Source organism: Ascaphus truei, chromosome 3 (genome assembly GCF_040206685.1).
Source record: "Ascaphus truei isolate aAscTru1 chromosome 3, aAscTru1.hap1, whole genome shotgun sequence".
NCBI lineage: Eukaryota > Metazoa > Chordata > Amphibia > Anura > Ascaphidae > Ascaphus > Ascaphus truei.
The window spans coordinates 87,725,295-87,740,880 of NC_134485.1; the positions used below are offsets into that span (position 1 = coordinate 87,725,295).

Here is a 15,586-nt window from a genome sequence, read left to right on the forward strand (position 1 = left end):
GTCCTATTTGTATGGATGAAGAGAAGGATTATTTGGGCCTCTAGAGTGCTGCCCAGGGGGAGTTTAGCGATCTGTCTACCTCCCATCTCACACTACTTTGCTCCACCAGAGTGCCGTCCTGCCAGGTCATCCCACCCCAGCCTTTCACTCACCAGGGGCCCACAGTCCCTCCGCAGGCATGGCAGCCAGAAGAGAGGGATGATATTTCTGGGCTGCAGGGCGCCACCTGATCACTTCTCTGCTTCCACCGTCCGAGCATTCCTTAAGTCGCTGAATGTCCCCCGAGCGTTCACCAGGCTACAGCTGTAAACCTTTGATGCTGGGGCTCCCTGATGACATTACAACAAGCAATAGCCGGGAGCTTTACCTTTCTGGCAGGAAGCCAGGTCAATGCTCTGTGTTCTTCTTTTCACGGAGCTGTGGCCACTTGTATTTTTTTTCTCTCCCTTCCTTGCAGCACATTATGTCTGCCCCTGCTTCTCCTGAGCATAAGCTTGATCCCAATGTAAAGCCTCAACCTGATTCCAAGGAGGAAGAGAGACCCAGGGAAACCACTTCTAAGCAGCAGCCTAGGATGTGTGCCTTCTGTGAAGATCTGTTACCAGCAGCCTATGCACAAAAAGTTACGCTATGACTGCATCAAAAAGATTTCAGCTTTCCACATGGATGTTTACGTTTTTTTTAATCTGGATGAAGGACTCGCTTGTCTATGCCTTTTTGAAGCGGCTTGCTCTGAAGCTGTGAAAAGATTCAGGTGCGAGACCTCGTTACATTGGACCTCTCAGGGGTCCGAGGTGGAGAGAATTCCCTGGAAGAGAAGGAAAGTATTCAGAAAGACACAGGACATTAGTTCTCCTAATCGCGTTCCCGAGTAGACGCTTGCAGGACACAACCGGTGCAAAGTTTTGTTATGGCGGAAATCATTTTTAAAAATGCCTATTTTATTGTAAACTAGCTAAAGTTCCCGCCCTCGCACGGGTTGCAGTACTGTAATCTTTTCCACTGCAGACTTGATACTGTGAATCAATTGATAATGGCGCCCTCTTTAACCCGGTCAATAATTGCACCTTCCAGTGAGGGAGGCTGCATCCCCAACCCCCTGTCACTGAGACGCCCACCCCAAATTATAGTGACATCCACCTACTTCACTGACACTCCCTCAGTGACCTTCCCCCTCAGTAACACTCGCACCCCATCAGTGACCTTTTCTCTAACATCCCCCCACCTGTCACACTCTCCCCTCTCATCTTCTCTCTCCCCCTCCACCCCCCCCCCTGTATTTTCTCTTCCCCTCTGTCTCTCACTTTTCCTCCCCCTCACTTACACCTCACACCTCCCTCTCTTATTCCCCTCCCTCTCTAACACCCCTCCACTCCCCCTCCTCATCTTACACCCCCACCTCTTACATCCCCACCTCTCCCCCTGCCTCTCTTACACCCCCAACTCTCCCCCTGCCTCTCTTACACCTCCGTGGTCTACACTGTCCCCCTAAGGAATGTCCCGAAGTCTGCCAGCTCAGCACGGCAACCACTCACATACCTCCCTCCAAAGCAAAGGCCTAGCGCTGAGAAACAGAGCAATCGGTGGCCTCGTGGAGAGGGTACAATCAGTCGGAGGCGGAGAAGTTAAAAACAACAACAAGAAGAAAAAAAACGACCGTCCCAAAATAAAAAATATCCCCCAGGCGCACACCATAGGGTCCTCTTAATATGCATGCACAGTTTTAGGTCTCTAGGTTACATGGTCTTGGAATTATGGCTCTGACAGACACACAGGCTCTTTTATTATTATAGATTTAACATTGTTCTGACTAAGAAGAACCCTTTGTCTGTGTCCCTCACCGCATGTCCTCCTCCTCCTGTGCTCACTCTGCCCCTCTCTCCTTTAAGGACTCTGTGCAGCAGCAGACTCTCCTGGCCATCAACCGTCTAGGCACCAGAAAGTACGAGTCACGCAAATCGAGGGAAAGGCGTACAAGGAATGCAAGAAGTGGCAGGCCAGATACTGCCAGCACCAGCAGCTCTGTGCCTGTGTGTGCCATCTGCCTGGAGGAGTTTACAGATGGGCAGGTAAGTGCTGTAGCCAACACACATCACACAGTGACCTGCAAAGTATGTATCTGTTAACTGTTTTATAACGGGCAGTCGCTCTACTAACCTATGCATTGCATACAGTCATGGCGGCAACCGAAAGCCTATACACACTGCACTCCATTAACTTCACCCCTGCAAAGTGTGGATTTATGACCCACTCTGAAATCGGTCATCTTTTGACCTCTAATTCTGTCTAGGAGCTGCGGATTTTGCCTTGTTGCCATGAGTACCACCTGACGTGTGTGGATCCGTGGTTGAGGCAGCATCACACCTGTCCTCTCTGTATGTATAATATATTGGGTAAGTGTATTTATTAATATTTTCTCTGTGGGTGTACCTCCCGGTGTTTGTTCTGGGACCACTTCTCTTTTCCCTCTACAAACTCTCTCTACGTGACATTATCACATTTTGTTGGGTTAAAATATCACCTTTATGCTGACAACACACAAATTTACTTTTCAACCACTCACCTTACACCTGCTGTCAAGACCAAAGTCTCTGAATGTGTCTCCGGTATATTATCCTGGATGGCCCTCCATCAACTCCAACGTAACATGTCGGTGCTCCTCATACTTCCTCCCAAGCCTGGCCCACTGCCCCCTTTTCCATTACTTTTGGCAGCACTATCTTACACCCAGTATCACAAGCACGCTGCCTAGGTGTCACATTTTGACTCCTCCCTCACATTCTCCTCTCACATTCTCAATGTAGCTAAAACCTGTCGAGTTTTAGTCCGTAACATTGCAAAGATGCGCCTTTTCCTCTGTCGCTCTACTGCTGAAACTCTAACACATGCCCTCATTCTCTCCCATCTCAACTATTGTAACCTACTGTCTGGCCTTCCTGTCTCTCACCTGTCTCCCCTACAAGCTATCCTAAACACTGCTGCTAGAATCACTTTACTCGCTCCTAAATCTGTCTCGGCGTCTCCCCTGCAGAAATCCCTCTCCTGGCTTCCTATTCAATATTGTATTACTTCTTCTGTTACTTAATTCTCCTCACTTTTAAGGCTATACACTCCTTTACCCCTCCTTACATCTCAGCCCTAATTTCTCGCTGTACACTTTGCCGAATCTTGCGTTCTGCTCAAGGATGTCTTCTGTCTACCCCCTTTGTATCTAAAGCCTCCCGCCAAAAACCTCTCACTGCCCCACACCTCTGAAATTCCCTTACCTCAATATCAACCAGCACCCTCTCTCTCCACCTTTAAGGCCCATCTTAAAACATACCTTTTTATGTCTCCTCCTATTGTCATGTAGTACTGCTGTAAAGCGCCATGTACATGGATGGAGCAATACAAATAAAGATAGACAGACATATATACATACATACTGTACACATTTTATTCTAGTTGTATTACAAAGCCTGTAGACTTGACAGCATAACCATGTATGTATTTATTTATGTCTATCTTTATTTATATAGCACCATCAATGTAGATAGTGCTTCACAGCTGTAATACACGTGACATAATAATATTCCCATTATATGTTATATTATTATGTGTCATAAGCACTTGCGACACAAAAGTAACATTAGGAAAAAGCAGTCCCTGCCCAGAAGAGCTTACAATCTAAGTGGTAAGTAGGAAGAATGTGCTGAGACAGTAGGAGGGTGTTCTGGTAAGTGTGTTTGCAGGGGGTCACGGTCGATGTACCATCCAAGAATTTGAATATTGTGTGTGCTACTAATATGTTGCAGTGGTACAAGTCACTAGAAATCACTTTCTGCCATACAGGTCGTACAATGAAGTGTAGTGATACTTGCTTACATTTAGAAATCTAAACAGGGTATGAGACATTTCCACTTAGTCACTGAAGCGGTGAGGTGGATACGCATTGGCTTTAGGGTTACAAGACTCCGTTTAAAGCTGCAGTTCAGTCAATATCCTGCATGTGTGTTTTTTTAAATAAATCAGTTCTGTAGTAAGAAAAAATACTTTTAGCATTTTCAGTTTTTAAAAAAACAACTTTGAAAGACCAATTTTCTTGTATTCTATTTTAACAACCATTTGCTAAGGCACTGCCCCTTCATGTCCTGTCACAAGCCCTGGCACACCCCTTTGTCAGCCCTGCCCTCCCTCTAGCACATGTCAGTGCAGGAGTGCTCATGAATATTCATGAGCTTCCACTGAGAGAAAGAAGCAGAAGAAAAACAGATCCCTTCACTAATGATGTCACCAAATTTCGCCGATCAATACATGGAGAACGAATTGACCTGCAGCTATACAGTTCTTTAGGTAATTAGAGATTGCACACATGAAACTATTGAAGTAAAAAAATAAATTAAAAAAAAAAAAGACTCAACTGCAGCTTTAAAGGCTTCTGTATGTAAGTATAACTTTTATAAAGCACCAAGTTGTGTTTGACATAGATAGTAAGATATAACACAGGGAAATATAATACCAACCTGGGATAATTGAATCAAACATAAACGAGAAGGGAGTCAATGAACACCATTTAGATGTATTTAATAGCACCAACATATTCAGTAGGGCAACACAAAATGGGACACGACAATACTATAAATAATGACATACATAATGAAGGATATATCCTTGACTACACAAATAGAATAGGCAAAGGATGTCTCGGTGAGAGCAACTTACAATCTAAGGAGACTACGGTAATAATAGCTAGACACTTGAGGGACATGCTGAGGGAAAGACCAGCCTATGGGGGAGAGTGGTTGTCAGATGCTGCAGAAGTGACGGTCTCTGAGTAGAGGCTGGGCTTGATGTAGAGCAGTGGTTTCCAAACCTCTCTTTAGGTGCCACAAGCCAATACCTAATATCATCGTTGTAGAGGTAAAAGTCATTAACTACATTCTTTGAGTACTGAGGAAAAGTCGGTTAAATGTTCTTACCCGACACACCTATGTTACATATACACTTACCCGACACACCTATGTTACATATACACTTACCCGACACACCTATTTTACATATACACTTACCTGACACACCTACTTTACATATGCACTTACCCGACACACCTATTTTACATATACACTTACCCGACATATCTACTTTACATATACACTTACCCGACACACCTATTTTACATATGCACTTATCCGACAGACTTACTTTACACGTGCACTTACCCGACACACCTACATTACATATGCACTTACCCGACACCTATTTTACATATACACTTACCCAACACACCTACTTTACATATGCACTTATCCGACACACCTATTTTACATATACACTTACCCGACATATCTACTTTACATATGCACTTACCTGACACACCTACTTTACATATGCACTTACCCGACACACCTATTTTACATATACACTTACCTGACACACCTACTTTACATATGCACTTATCCGACAGACTTACTTTACACGTGCACTTACCCGACACACCTACATTACATATGCACTTACCCGACACCTATTTTACATATACACTTACCCGACACACCTACTTTACATATGCACTTATCCGACACACCTATTTTACATATACACTTACCCGACATATCTACTTTACATATGCACTTACCCGACATATCTACTTTACATATGCACTTACCCGACACACCTATTTTACATATACACTTACCTGACACACCTACTTTACATATGCACTTACCCGACACACCTACTTTACATATGCACTTACCCGACACACCTATTTTACATATACACTTATCCGACAGACTTACTTTACATGTGCACTTACCCGACACACCTACATTACATATGCACTTACCCGACACCTATTTTACATATACACTTACCCGACACACCTACTTTACATATGCACTTACCCGACACACCTATTTTACATATACACTTACCCGACATATCTACTTTACATATGCACTTACCCGACACACCTATTTTACATATACACTTACCCGACACACCTATTTTACATATACACTTACCCGATACACCTACATTACATATGCACTTACCCGACACCTATTATACATATACACTTACCCGACATATCTACTTTACATATGCACTTACCCGACACACCTATTTTACATATACACTTACCCGACATATCTACTTTACATATGCACTTATCCGACACACCTATTTTACATATACACTTACCCGACACACCTACTTTACATATACACTTACCCGACACACCTATTTTACATATGCACTTATCCGACAGACTTACTTTACACGTGCACTTACCCGACACACCTATTTTACATATACACTTACCCGACATATCTACTTTACATATGCACTTACCCGACACACCTATTTTACATATGCACTTACCCGACACACCTACTTTACATATGCACTTACCTGACATATCTACATTACATATGCACTTACCCAACACCTATTTTACATATGCACTTACCTGACACACCTATTTTACATATGCACTTACCCGACACACCTATTTGACATATACACTTACCCGACATATCTACTTTACATATGCACTTACCCGACACACCTATTTTACATATGCACTTACCCGACACACCTATTTTACATATACACTTACCCGACATATCTACTTTACATATGCACTTACCCGACACACCTACTTTACATATGCACTTACCTGACACACCTATTTTACATATGCACTTACCCGACACACCTATTTTACATATACACTTACCCGACACACCTACTTTACATATGCACTTACCCGACACACTTACTTTACATATGCACTTACCCGACACACTTACTTTACATATGCACTTACCCGACACACCTATTTTACATATACACTTACCCGACATATCTACTTTACATATGCACTTACCCGACACACCTATTTTACATATACACTTACCCGACATATCTACTTTACATATGCACTTACCCGACACACCTATTTTACATATACACTTACCCGACATATCTACTTTACATATGCACTTACCCGACACACCTATTTTACATATACACTTACCCGACATATCTACTTTACATATGCACTTACCCGACACACCTATTTTACATATACACTTACCCGACATATCTACTTTACATATGCACTTACCCGACACACCTATTTTACATATACACTTACCCGACATATCTACATTACACATGCACTTACCCGACACACCTATTTTACATATACACTTACCCGACATATCTACATTACACATGCACTTACCCGACACACCTATTTTACATATACACTTACCCGACACACCTACTTTACATATGCACTTATCCGACAGACTTACTTTACACGTGCACTTACCCGACACACCTACATTACATATGCACTTACCCGACACCTATTTTACATATACACTTACCCGACACACCTACTTTACATATGCACTTACCCAACACACCTACATTACACGTGCACTTACTCGACACAACTACGTTACACATGCACTTACTCGACACAACTAAGTTACACATGCACTTACCCAGCACAACTACGTTACACATGCACTTACCCGACACACCCATTTTAAATATGCTGAACAATTTACATCTAGTTTAATATAACAATTCGAGGGGAGATCTGATTAACATTTACTGAAGTCCAAAAGGAATGTGTGTTGCTGGCCATTTTTGCTGTGAAGAGGTTAAAAGCTATAGACCATAAAAAAAACTAAATGTCTGACCATTTGCTTTTTCTATTTTAGAGAGTGACACCCCGTCACATCCCCCAGCTGTCAGACCGTCCGCGCAAACACAGTTGTGGGGACGGTATCCAGGGACTGCACACTTCCAGCATCGCCTGCCTCTTCATGCAACGCCATTGGTCTATCCTCCCTCCAACAATAGTATCTTCCTATCTCGCTCTCCTTATTATCTGGGCAATGGACATCACTGGGACTTGCCAGAGCCTTTGGCCACACGAGTTCGTTCTCAACGTCGAGGGCCACAGAGTGCGGGGGAGCTGGCTATCTCTCCACTCTGTCAGGTGTCCAGCGGGTACCTGCCCGATGACCCAGGCAGTGACAGTAGCTCGGGACCGTGTCACGGCTCCTCCAGCGAAAATTGTACAGATATCAGCCTGCGCTGCTTGCAAGGCTCCTCTTCTTCCTCCTGCCACAGCTCCCAGAGCAACCACGGGGATCCTTCCCCCCGAGTACATGCCCCCCTTGTTCTACCTCAGGGAGATCTCCCAGGGTTCAATTCTCTTCTGCCATCCCAGGACTATGCCAGTCACGTCCACTATCACCAACACCGGCATCACCACTATCGACGGAATCAGACCAATGTATCCCACTCTCACCCCCACAGAGCCAAGCGGAGGCCCAGGCCTCCGAGGGGGGATTCAAGGCCCGATCAGGGGGGTAACAGGGAGCCTAGAGCTCCAACAGGGACCAATGGGGAGTCAAGGTCACTGCTGACTCACAGAGAACCCAGGACTCCGTCTTCGAGGCTCTGCCCTGACCCCCGAACTAATAGGGAGGCTGAGAGGCACAGCCAGGCCAAACCACTGTCTCCTTCCACAGTACAGGATTCAGATGAGCCTGATACCCCCACTTCTCCCAGGGGTACTAGAACTGAACTTCCAAGCAGGAGTCATCGAAAAAAAGGAGCATCTGCACTTGTGCAGCTTCCTGCTTCATACAGTACCCACCAATGGTGCCCTACGCAGGGTGGACACTGCTGCAAAAGAGCGCAGCCTGGATGGGCAGAAGGGGTCAGAGTTCTGCACGCGAGGGTGAACACACACCGAGAGAACACAGCAATGGTGCATTTGTATCATCCACCGCATCGCAACCAGGGTGGGTAACACAATGGCATAACAAATAGCATGTTCATCAGCCACGTCAATCATAGCCAGTGTGTGTTACATAAATGTATCAGACCCACTATGTCCTAAAACAATCTCACAATTGTGGAGTTGCATCCAAACTTGTGTATCCAGTGCATATTATACAAACCACAGTGTGTTACTTTAGTTTATACTTGAATAACATAATCAGCAACATCAGCAAGCAATGTAACGCAACAGCCTCATAGATTTTAGATCACAACCAGGCTGTGTAACACAATTGCATCACAATCACACCGATTTTACACTGTAGTCCATGTGAACCACAGAGATGTATTACATCAACCTTATCACAAGCAAAATATGTAACACTACTGCATCACAGCTATTGAGGGTGACGTAAAACATGAACACAACAATGCCCCGTACTCTATATGCAATGAGGCTGCTTCCTTGTGCTGCAGAAGTCCCATGCATTCGAGGGGCCCTGAACTCTTCTTCAGCACTGGGAAATGGTTTCACAGCATATTGAATATAGCCAATTATATGACACGTGTTGTTGTTGGGTTTAATTGCCGTCTCGAGACCTTCTCCAGATCACAATTCTGGTGACTGCTTTAGGAGACGTACATTTTGCACTCAGTCCTATCTTGTGTTTCAGGTACAGCTGCGGAGATTGAAGCTGTGTGTGAACACGCCGTGTAACTGCAGGGAATACAGATACGTTTGGGCTGACCCTACAGCACAGGCTGCAGTAACAGGGGCTACAACGTCCCCAGTACTTTGCCTCTCTTCCCAAACATCCAGGTCCCTCCTCAGCCCCCCGCAGTCACTTTTCACCCACTTCATCCCCTGTCACAGTCTGTGCAGCTGCTGAATCCCCCAGAACATCTGTGCAGAGCTCGGTCAGGTAAGTTTGAGCTCGTCCCTCATACGCACAATTCCATGTGCCAGCTCCTTAGACTTCTAATCAGTGGTCAAGAGTGATGATACTAGTCCGATATTAAATACCGCTACTGTATGTATTCTGTCGTTGGTTTTTATGATGCGTATGGGCAGTGTTTTAAAAATTAGAATAATCTGCTTCGTTGGCAGAAATTCACCATCATTGAAGTCAATGGCTGTTATCGTAGTGATTCAATCCCAACGTTTACGTATTCTTATGACATATATATACCAACAATCTTTTATAACACCGGTTCTGAAGAACACCAGCCAGTAAAAGAAGGAAAGTACTCTCCTGTGCTGTTTTAATGGCACTATAGTTACCTATAATTCGGGATTCTGGTGTCCGGTGTTTAGTTTTTCATAAAAGTAGCGTTTATTTATTATTATTTTCATTGGATTAAAAAAATCAATGTTAAAGCAGCAAAACATGGCGCGATTTTTTTTAAATAATTTTTTTATTACAGGATTGAAGCAGGGAGCTGAACGGAGTTAATTTCAGCTCCGCGGACACCCTGCTTGCAGATACTTACCTCGTAGAGGGTGCCGGTATCTGCAGCCAGGGAACTCGCGTGCCTAACGAAGTAGCAGAGTTTAAATGTCCCGCTTCACGCAGCCAATAGGAAGCCGTGACGTCACCAGGTGCGGCTTCCTATTGGCCCGCGTGCCTGGGACATTTGCACTCCCCAGAGATACCGGCACCCCCTTCGGAGGTAAGTATCTCTGGAAGCAGGGTGTCCCCAGGGCTGGAATTAACGCAGTTCAGCTCCGGAGACCCCCTGGTACAATACGATACTAAAAAAAACTCTGGGGAAAAATCGCAGTGATACATGTTATGCTGCTTTAACAATATATATAAAAAAAAAAATTGGCACGCTTTTGAATGTGGTGTTTATCAGTGCACTTATTTTTAGTTTCCACAATCCCCCCATGATGCCTTTGTCTCCTACCTCTGGATGGGCTGCCACAAGAGGTGGAATTTAATAGGAAAGGAGGCTTTATTTCAGGTGTTTATGGGGTTTAAGATGATCAGGCGATGGTGTTTTTTAATACGTTAATCACAGCCAGGCAGGCACTTGGGGGTTACATAGTTACATAGTAGAAGAGGCTGAAAAAAAGACCTACGTTCATGAAGTTCAACCTACTTAAATTTAGGCGACAGATACGTTATCCTATATCCGTACTTACAGTATACTGATCCAGAGAAAGGCAAACAGAAAACCAAAACCCCAGTGAAATATCATCCAATGAGGGGTGTATGTGAAGGATTTTCTTTGTTCCCTCCAGTGTCTGAGACGAGGCTGCTAAACTGTTTGGTTTCAAGCCTGATACATTTCTTAAGCAGACACATGGAGCTCCTCTCAGCCTGGGCTGCAGTGTTACAGTGGCACTGTGCTTCATAGCGGATCTGCACAATTATTTTCAGCATTGTGACACAGCTCTCCAGACACTAGTTTACTAGTTTTAAAACATATACAGTGTGTGTGTGTGTGTGTGTGTGTGTGTGTGTGTGTGTGTATACATACACACACACACACACACACTTCATTCATTTTAAGTACAGAATAGTACTGACCCATTTAACCCGTTCATTACCAAAGTGGCCAGCAACAACACTGCACTGCAAATCCTTCTTTTATATGAATTGGAGGCGGCAGTTTAGGTTTCATTAAAGGAATAACAAGGTGCACTGTACAATGAAACATCCACCGCTGCCTTGCAGTTGAAACAATGCAGAAAAGCAGTAAGAGACATTAAAGCAGCAGAACATGGTGCTACTTAAAAAATATATATATATATGTTTGAGGGGGGGGGGGGGGGCGGCTCCGGAGCTGAACCGCGTTAATTTCAGCACGGGGACCCCTTGTTTTCTGAGATACTTGCCTCTGTATGGGGTGCCGGTAGCAGCTCCTCAGGTTTAAATGTCCCGGTCATGCGGGCCAATAGGAAGCCGCAACGGATGACGTCACGGCTTCCTATTGGCCCGCGGGACATTTATGCCGCCATTTTTGATAGTCCCACATAGCCCAACCTGAGCTGCTACCGGCACCCCCTTCGGAGGTAAGTATCTCGGGAAGCAGGGGGTCCCCAAAGCTGAAATTAACGCGGTTCAGCTCCGGAGACCCCCTGCTTCAAAAATATAACTCTAAAAAATGTTTGTAAAATAATGGAAAGCAGGATTGCTGCTCGAAGAACAGAAATGCTGTTTAACTTTGGCCTGGCCCTTACTGTGTTAATGGATGTGCCCCTGCTGAGGTATCCCCGTTGTGACCAGTATCACTACTGTACCTCCTCTCAGGGAGCTTTGCTGTGTTTTTATCTGAAGATTTAAAGCTTCTTCTTTTTTTTCCTGACTCCGGCAGAGTGACAACAGCTGAACAATGTGCAACCCTGTGGAAAACCTGCAGAGCATCGCTCCACAGACCCTCGACATGATTTATAGGACATCGATCCACAACAAACCTATTTTTCTAGGCTTGCAGAACGTCAATCACCTCCTTTTCAGAGAGACACGAAGAGCGCTGCTCTGCGAACCCATTCCTAGAGCCGGGCAGAGCATGGTGTCTTGGTCACCTGCTGAGCATCGCTCTATGAACCTTTTCCAAGAGAGCATCATTCCATTAACACCTTTATTGCAACAAGAACTCAAGCATCTTATTAAAACATGTGCCAGGGATTCAAGCAGTCGGTCTTCATAATCAGCAAACTTTGTTTTATTGCTACTTCTGTTGGCCTGGCATTGGGGAGCTAAATTTCCAACCCGCCAAATCCTGGTCTATAGTTCACCAGAAGACAACTGTAGAATATTGATTTGTCATAATTTGCACTTATTCTTGTTTCACTTTTTTATTTTTTATCCGCTCCTGTTGGTAATCCCAGTGCAGGAATATGATTTCCTGCAGGTTTTTGGCCTTAAAACATTCTTTAATTAAAGGCCGCTCTCGTATGTACAGTATGGAGAATTGATCCACCAGTCTCCTGATGGCCCGAAGATGTCCACCCGTGTCAAGCCTGTGGATGTTTATGGAGTCACTACTCCTATTTAAAGGAATGCTTCAACCAGCTCAACCTTTTGCAACAAGCATTTCTAGTTTCGAAACCTGGACATTCGCAAATGATCAAAAGCTAGGGGGCCAACATTAATTAGATGGATTAATTAAAGGCTGTCAAACAAATGCCATGTAAAGCATGAATCGGATTTCAATGATATTCTGCTCATCACATTCAAGAGCTAGCATAGGGCGCCATGTATAAATAATTGTCTTATTGAAAGAGTGCCTTGGCGTCAAAAAGATCTAATTCCCGTCTGAAATCATTAGTGGCGTATGTTAGTGCGTCAATATTCACAGGCTTATATTTGCCACGTGTTTTTCTTATTCTTTGTACGGTGGGCGTCATGTTCATACGGTACATATGCTCGAGAATTGGGAATTGCTTGCATCGACATGCATTTGTCTCTTGCGCCGAGAAATACTTGACGGACAATTTGGAAGCATTTCAGCCGCACAAAAGTGGTACATGGTTGCAATTTTTGTATACACATAATTTGCATACAAGTGCCTCCGACAACACATAAACACGCCCTCTAACTCCCTAGCGTAATTTTTTTTCTTGGAGTAAACAAAGTTTATGCGCTTGCCGCTCATCATGTCAAAATCGTTTTGACACATTAACGCATACATTTTTTTTTTTATTCTTCTGTGCGTCACTTTTTTATGACAAAATTGTGTTTAGCGACGCGTTATACATAGCCCCCATTCTGCTCCAGGTGCCAGAGATTGCAGCAAAGGCTATTGCTTGAAACGTGTGACCTCAAGGTCACTTCTGTGTAGGATATTTGGTCGGTGATGACCTTCACCCGTTTGCTTTGCTCTGTGTTTACTGCACTGAACTACAAAGCCAGGTCTGGACTTCGACTCCGTAAAGCCTTTTGCGTGTCACCTCTTCCCGTGACTCCTATACCAAAATTAGATTGTAAGCTCTTCGCAGCAGAGCGTCACTGTGCCTCTCTTCTGCCTTGTACAAAATTGTATAAATAAGATATGCTTTGTATATTTGTAAAAGTATTATATTTAAAAAGAAAAAAAGTAGTTCTTTGAAGAACTAGTAAAGCCTGTTTTCCTATGGATTTGTGTCTAATGGATGTTCATTGTAATGGGGATATAGGTTATATTAACGAACCCATTTTTTAATATGCTATTTAAGCCAGTGTGTCTCCTGATGTATGAACTCGCAGTCACCACCCATCCATTTAACTCTGCTGACAGAGAGGTCGGCTCTGCAGAACTTTGCAGGCTTCTCTATCCTCCCTAAGAAACACGATGTTGAGTTATTCTTATCAAAATAAAAGACGGAGCCAGATTTACTAAGATGTGCTAAGCCACAAGCCACCTTATGGCCCATTAACTTGAATGAGCTCTAATGTGCTTAGCACGCTTAGCAAATATGGAACTATCAACTTTTTATTTTCGTGTAGCGAGACACTAACTCCCTTTTCTTGCAAACCAGATGTCTTACATTTTAGGTACGCAGCTAACACAACCACGGTCTTACAAAGACACGTCAAAGGGCAGATTCTTGTGGTCGGTTTCATGTTAGATTAAGCTCATTTCTTTCATGTAGCGTAGCAGGCAGCAGTGAACAAGGCAACAGCCTGTGTGCGTTTCAGAGCTACGTCCACCATCTAGTAACAAATAAACCCCAAATCCGCCCCCCCCCCAAAAAAAACATGTTTCCCTACAAAACATTATATCTTCTACCCTTCTACTCGCTAACCCCAATCTCTATTGGAACATTATGCAATCTGCAGCTCCTCATTTGCTGATCCTATCAAATGTGCGAGCGTAACGTCAGACCACCGTACACATTTGCATTCCACTGTAATCTTTGTATACAGCATATAGTTGCCTCAGACCAGTGGCCCAACCACAGCGTAAGGTGCCCCAGGACATTTCACTTACCTGCCAGCCCTAGTCACGTGATGTCGTTGCATCACGTGACAGCGCATTGTCATGACAACGCATCGCCATGTCACGTCACATGGCACCACAACGTTGATGGAGGGCTGCTCTCTTCCAGTGGCCCAGCTCTTCCCCGGCAGAGTGCGGGGTCTCTGTAAATGCTTGGGGGTTCATTACGAGTTGGGAGGGTCACGACTCCCTTTGGACCCCCCAAACTGGGGCCTCCGGAGCATATCCGGGCGGTAGTTACGTCACTGTCTCAGGCCCTTATCAGTAATAACCACAAGACACTCCTATCGCGTACAAAAAAAAATCAAAAGATATGCTCTCTTTTTCAGGATCTATTGAATTTTCTATTGTTTCAACAAATGACATTGTACCTGCAGATACCGTGAACGTTGTCACAATGCACAGATATCTTATCAAACGTACATAATAAATCCTAATGCTGTGTCTATAGAATTAGGACACGCAGCAGATCAGAAACTGTATTTAAAATAAAGCAGCTGCACTTGTTTATAAGATTCAAGAGGGATCAAAAAAGAATCCCCCAAAAAAGCACTCAATGCCAAAATGTGTTTAACTGGATAACAATGATCCAACAGGGCAAAATTACCTGTATATTCAGTTGTACAGGGATTAGGTAACCCTTATAGTCCCACCAAGTCCAAAGAAAAAAAATAATACATTTTATTAGTAAATACTTATTAAAAACACAAACATATCATTCACACTTGTTAAAAATACCCCATCCAGAGGTGGCTGGTGTGGTCAATATTTTTTATGAATTCATCTATATTAGTATAAATCCTGCTGACTCACATACATCCATATCGGTATAACAATTGAGAACCGAAACAGTACTGTGATCCTATAG

General features: G+C 43.9%; 1 protein-coding gene across 2 annotated transcripts in view; it reads left to right on the forward strand.

The window, feature by feature from the left end:
* Positions 1-13,875, forward strand: part of RNF43 (ring finger protein 43) — a 40,596-nt gene extending 26,721 nt beyond the window's left edge. The window contains exons 6-10 of one of the 2 annotated variants that reach the window (XM_075594540.1): positions 1,890-2,069; positions 2,291-2,393; positions 7,719-8,813; positions 9,471-9,713; positions 12,112-13,875. In XM_075594540.1, the coding sequence (XP_075450655.1) occupies positions 1,890-2,069; positions 2,291-2,393; positions 7,719-8,813; positions 9,471-9,508 (1,416 nt within the window). In that variant the 3' untranslated portion in view covers positions 9,509-9,713; positions 12,112-13,875. Of the gene's footprint in view, positions 1-1,889; positions 2,070-2,290; positions 2,394-7,718; positions 8,814-9,464; positions 9,714-12,111 lie in introns of both variants that reach the window. The other variant, XM_075594539.1, reaches the window with a different exon arrangement.
* Positions 13,876-15,586: the final 1,711 nt, after the last annotated feature.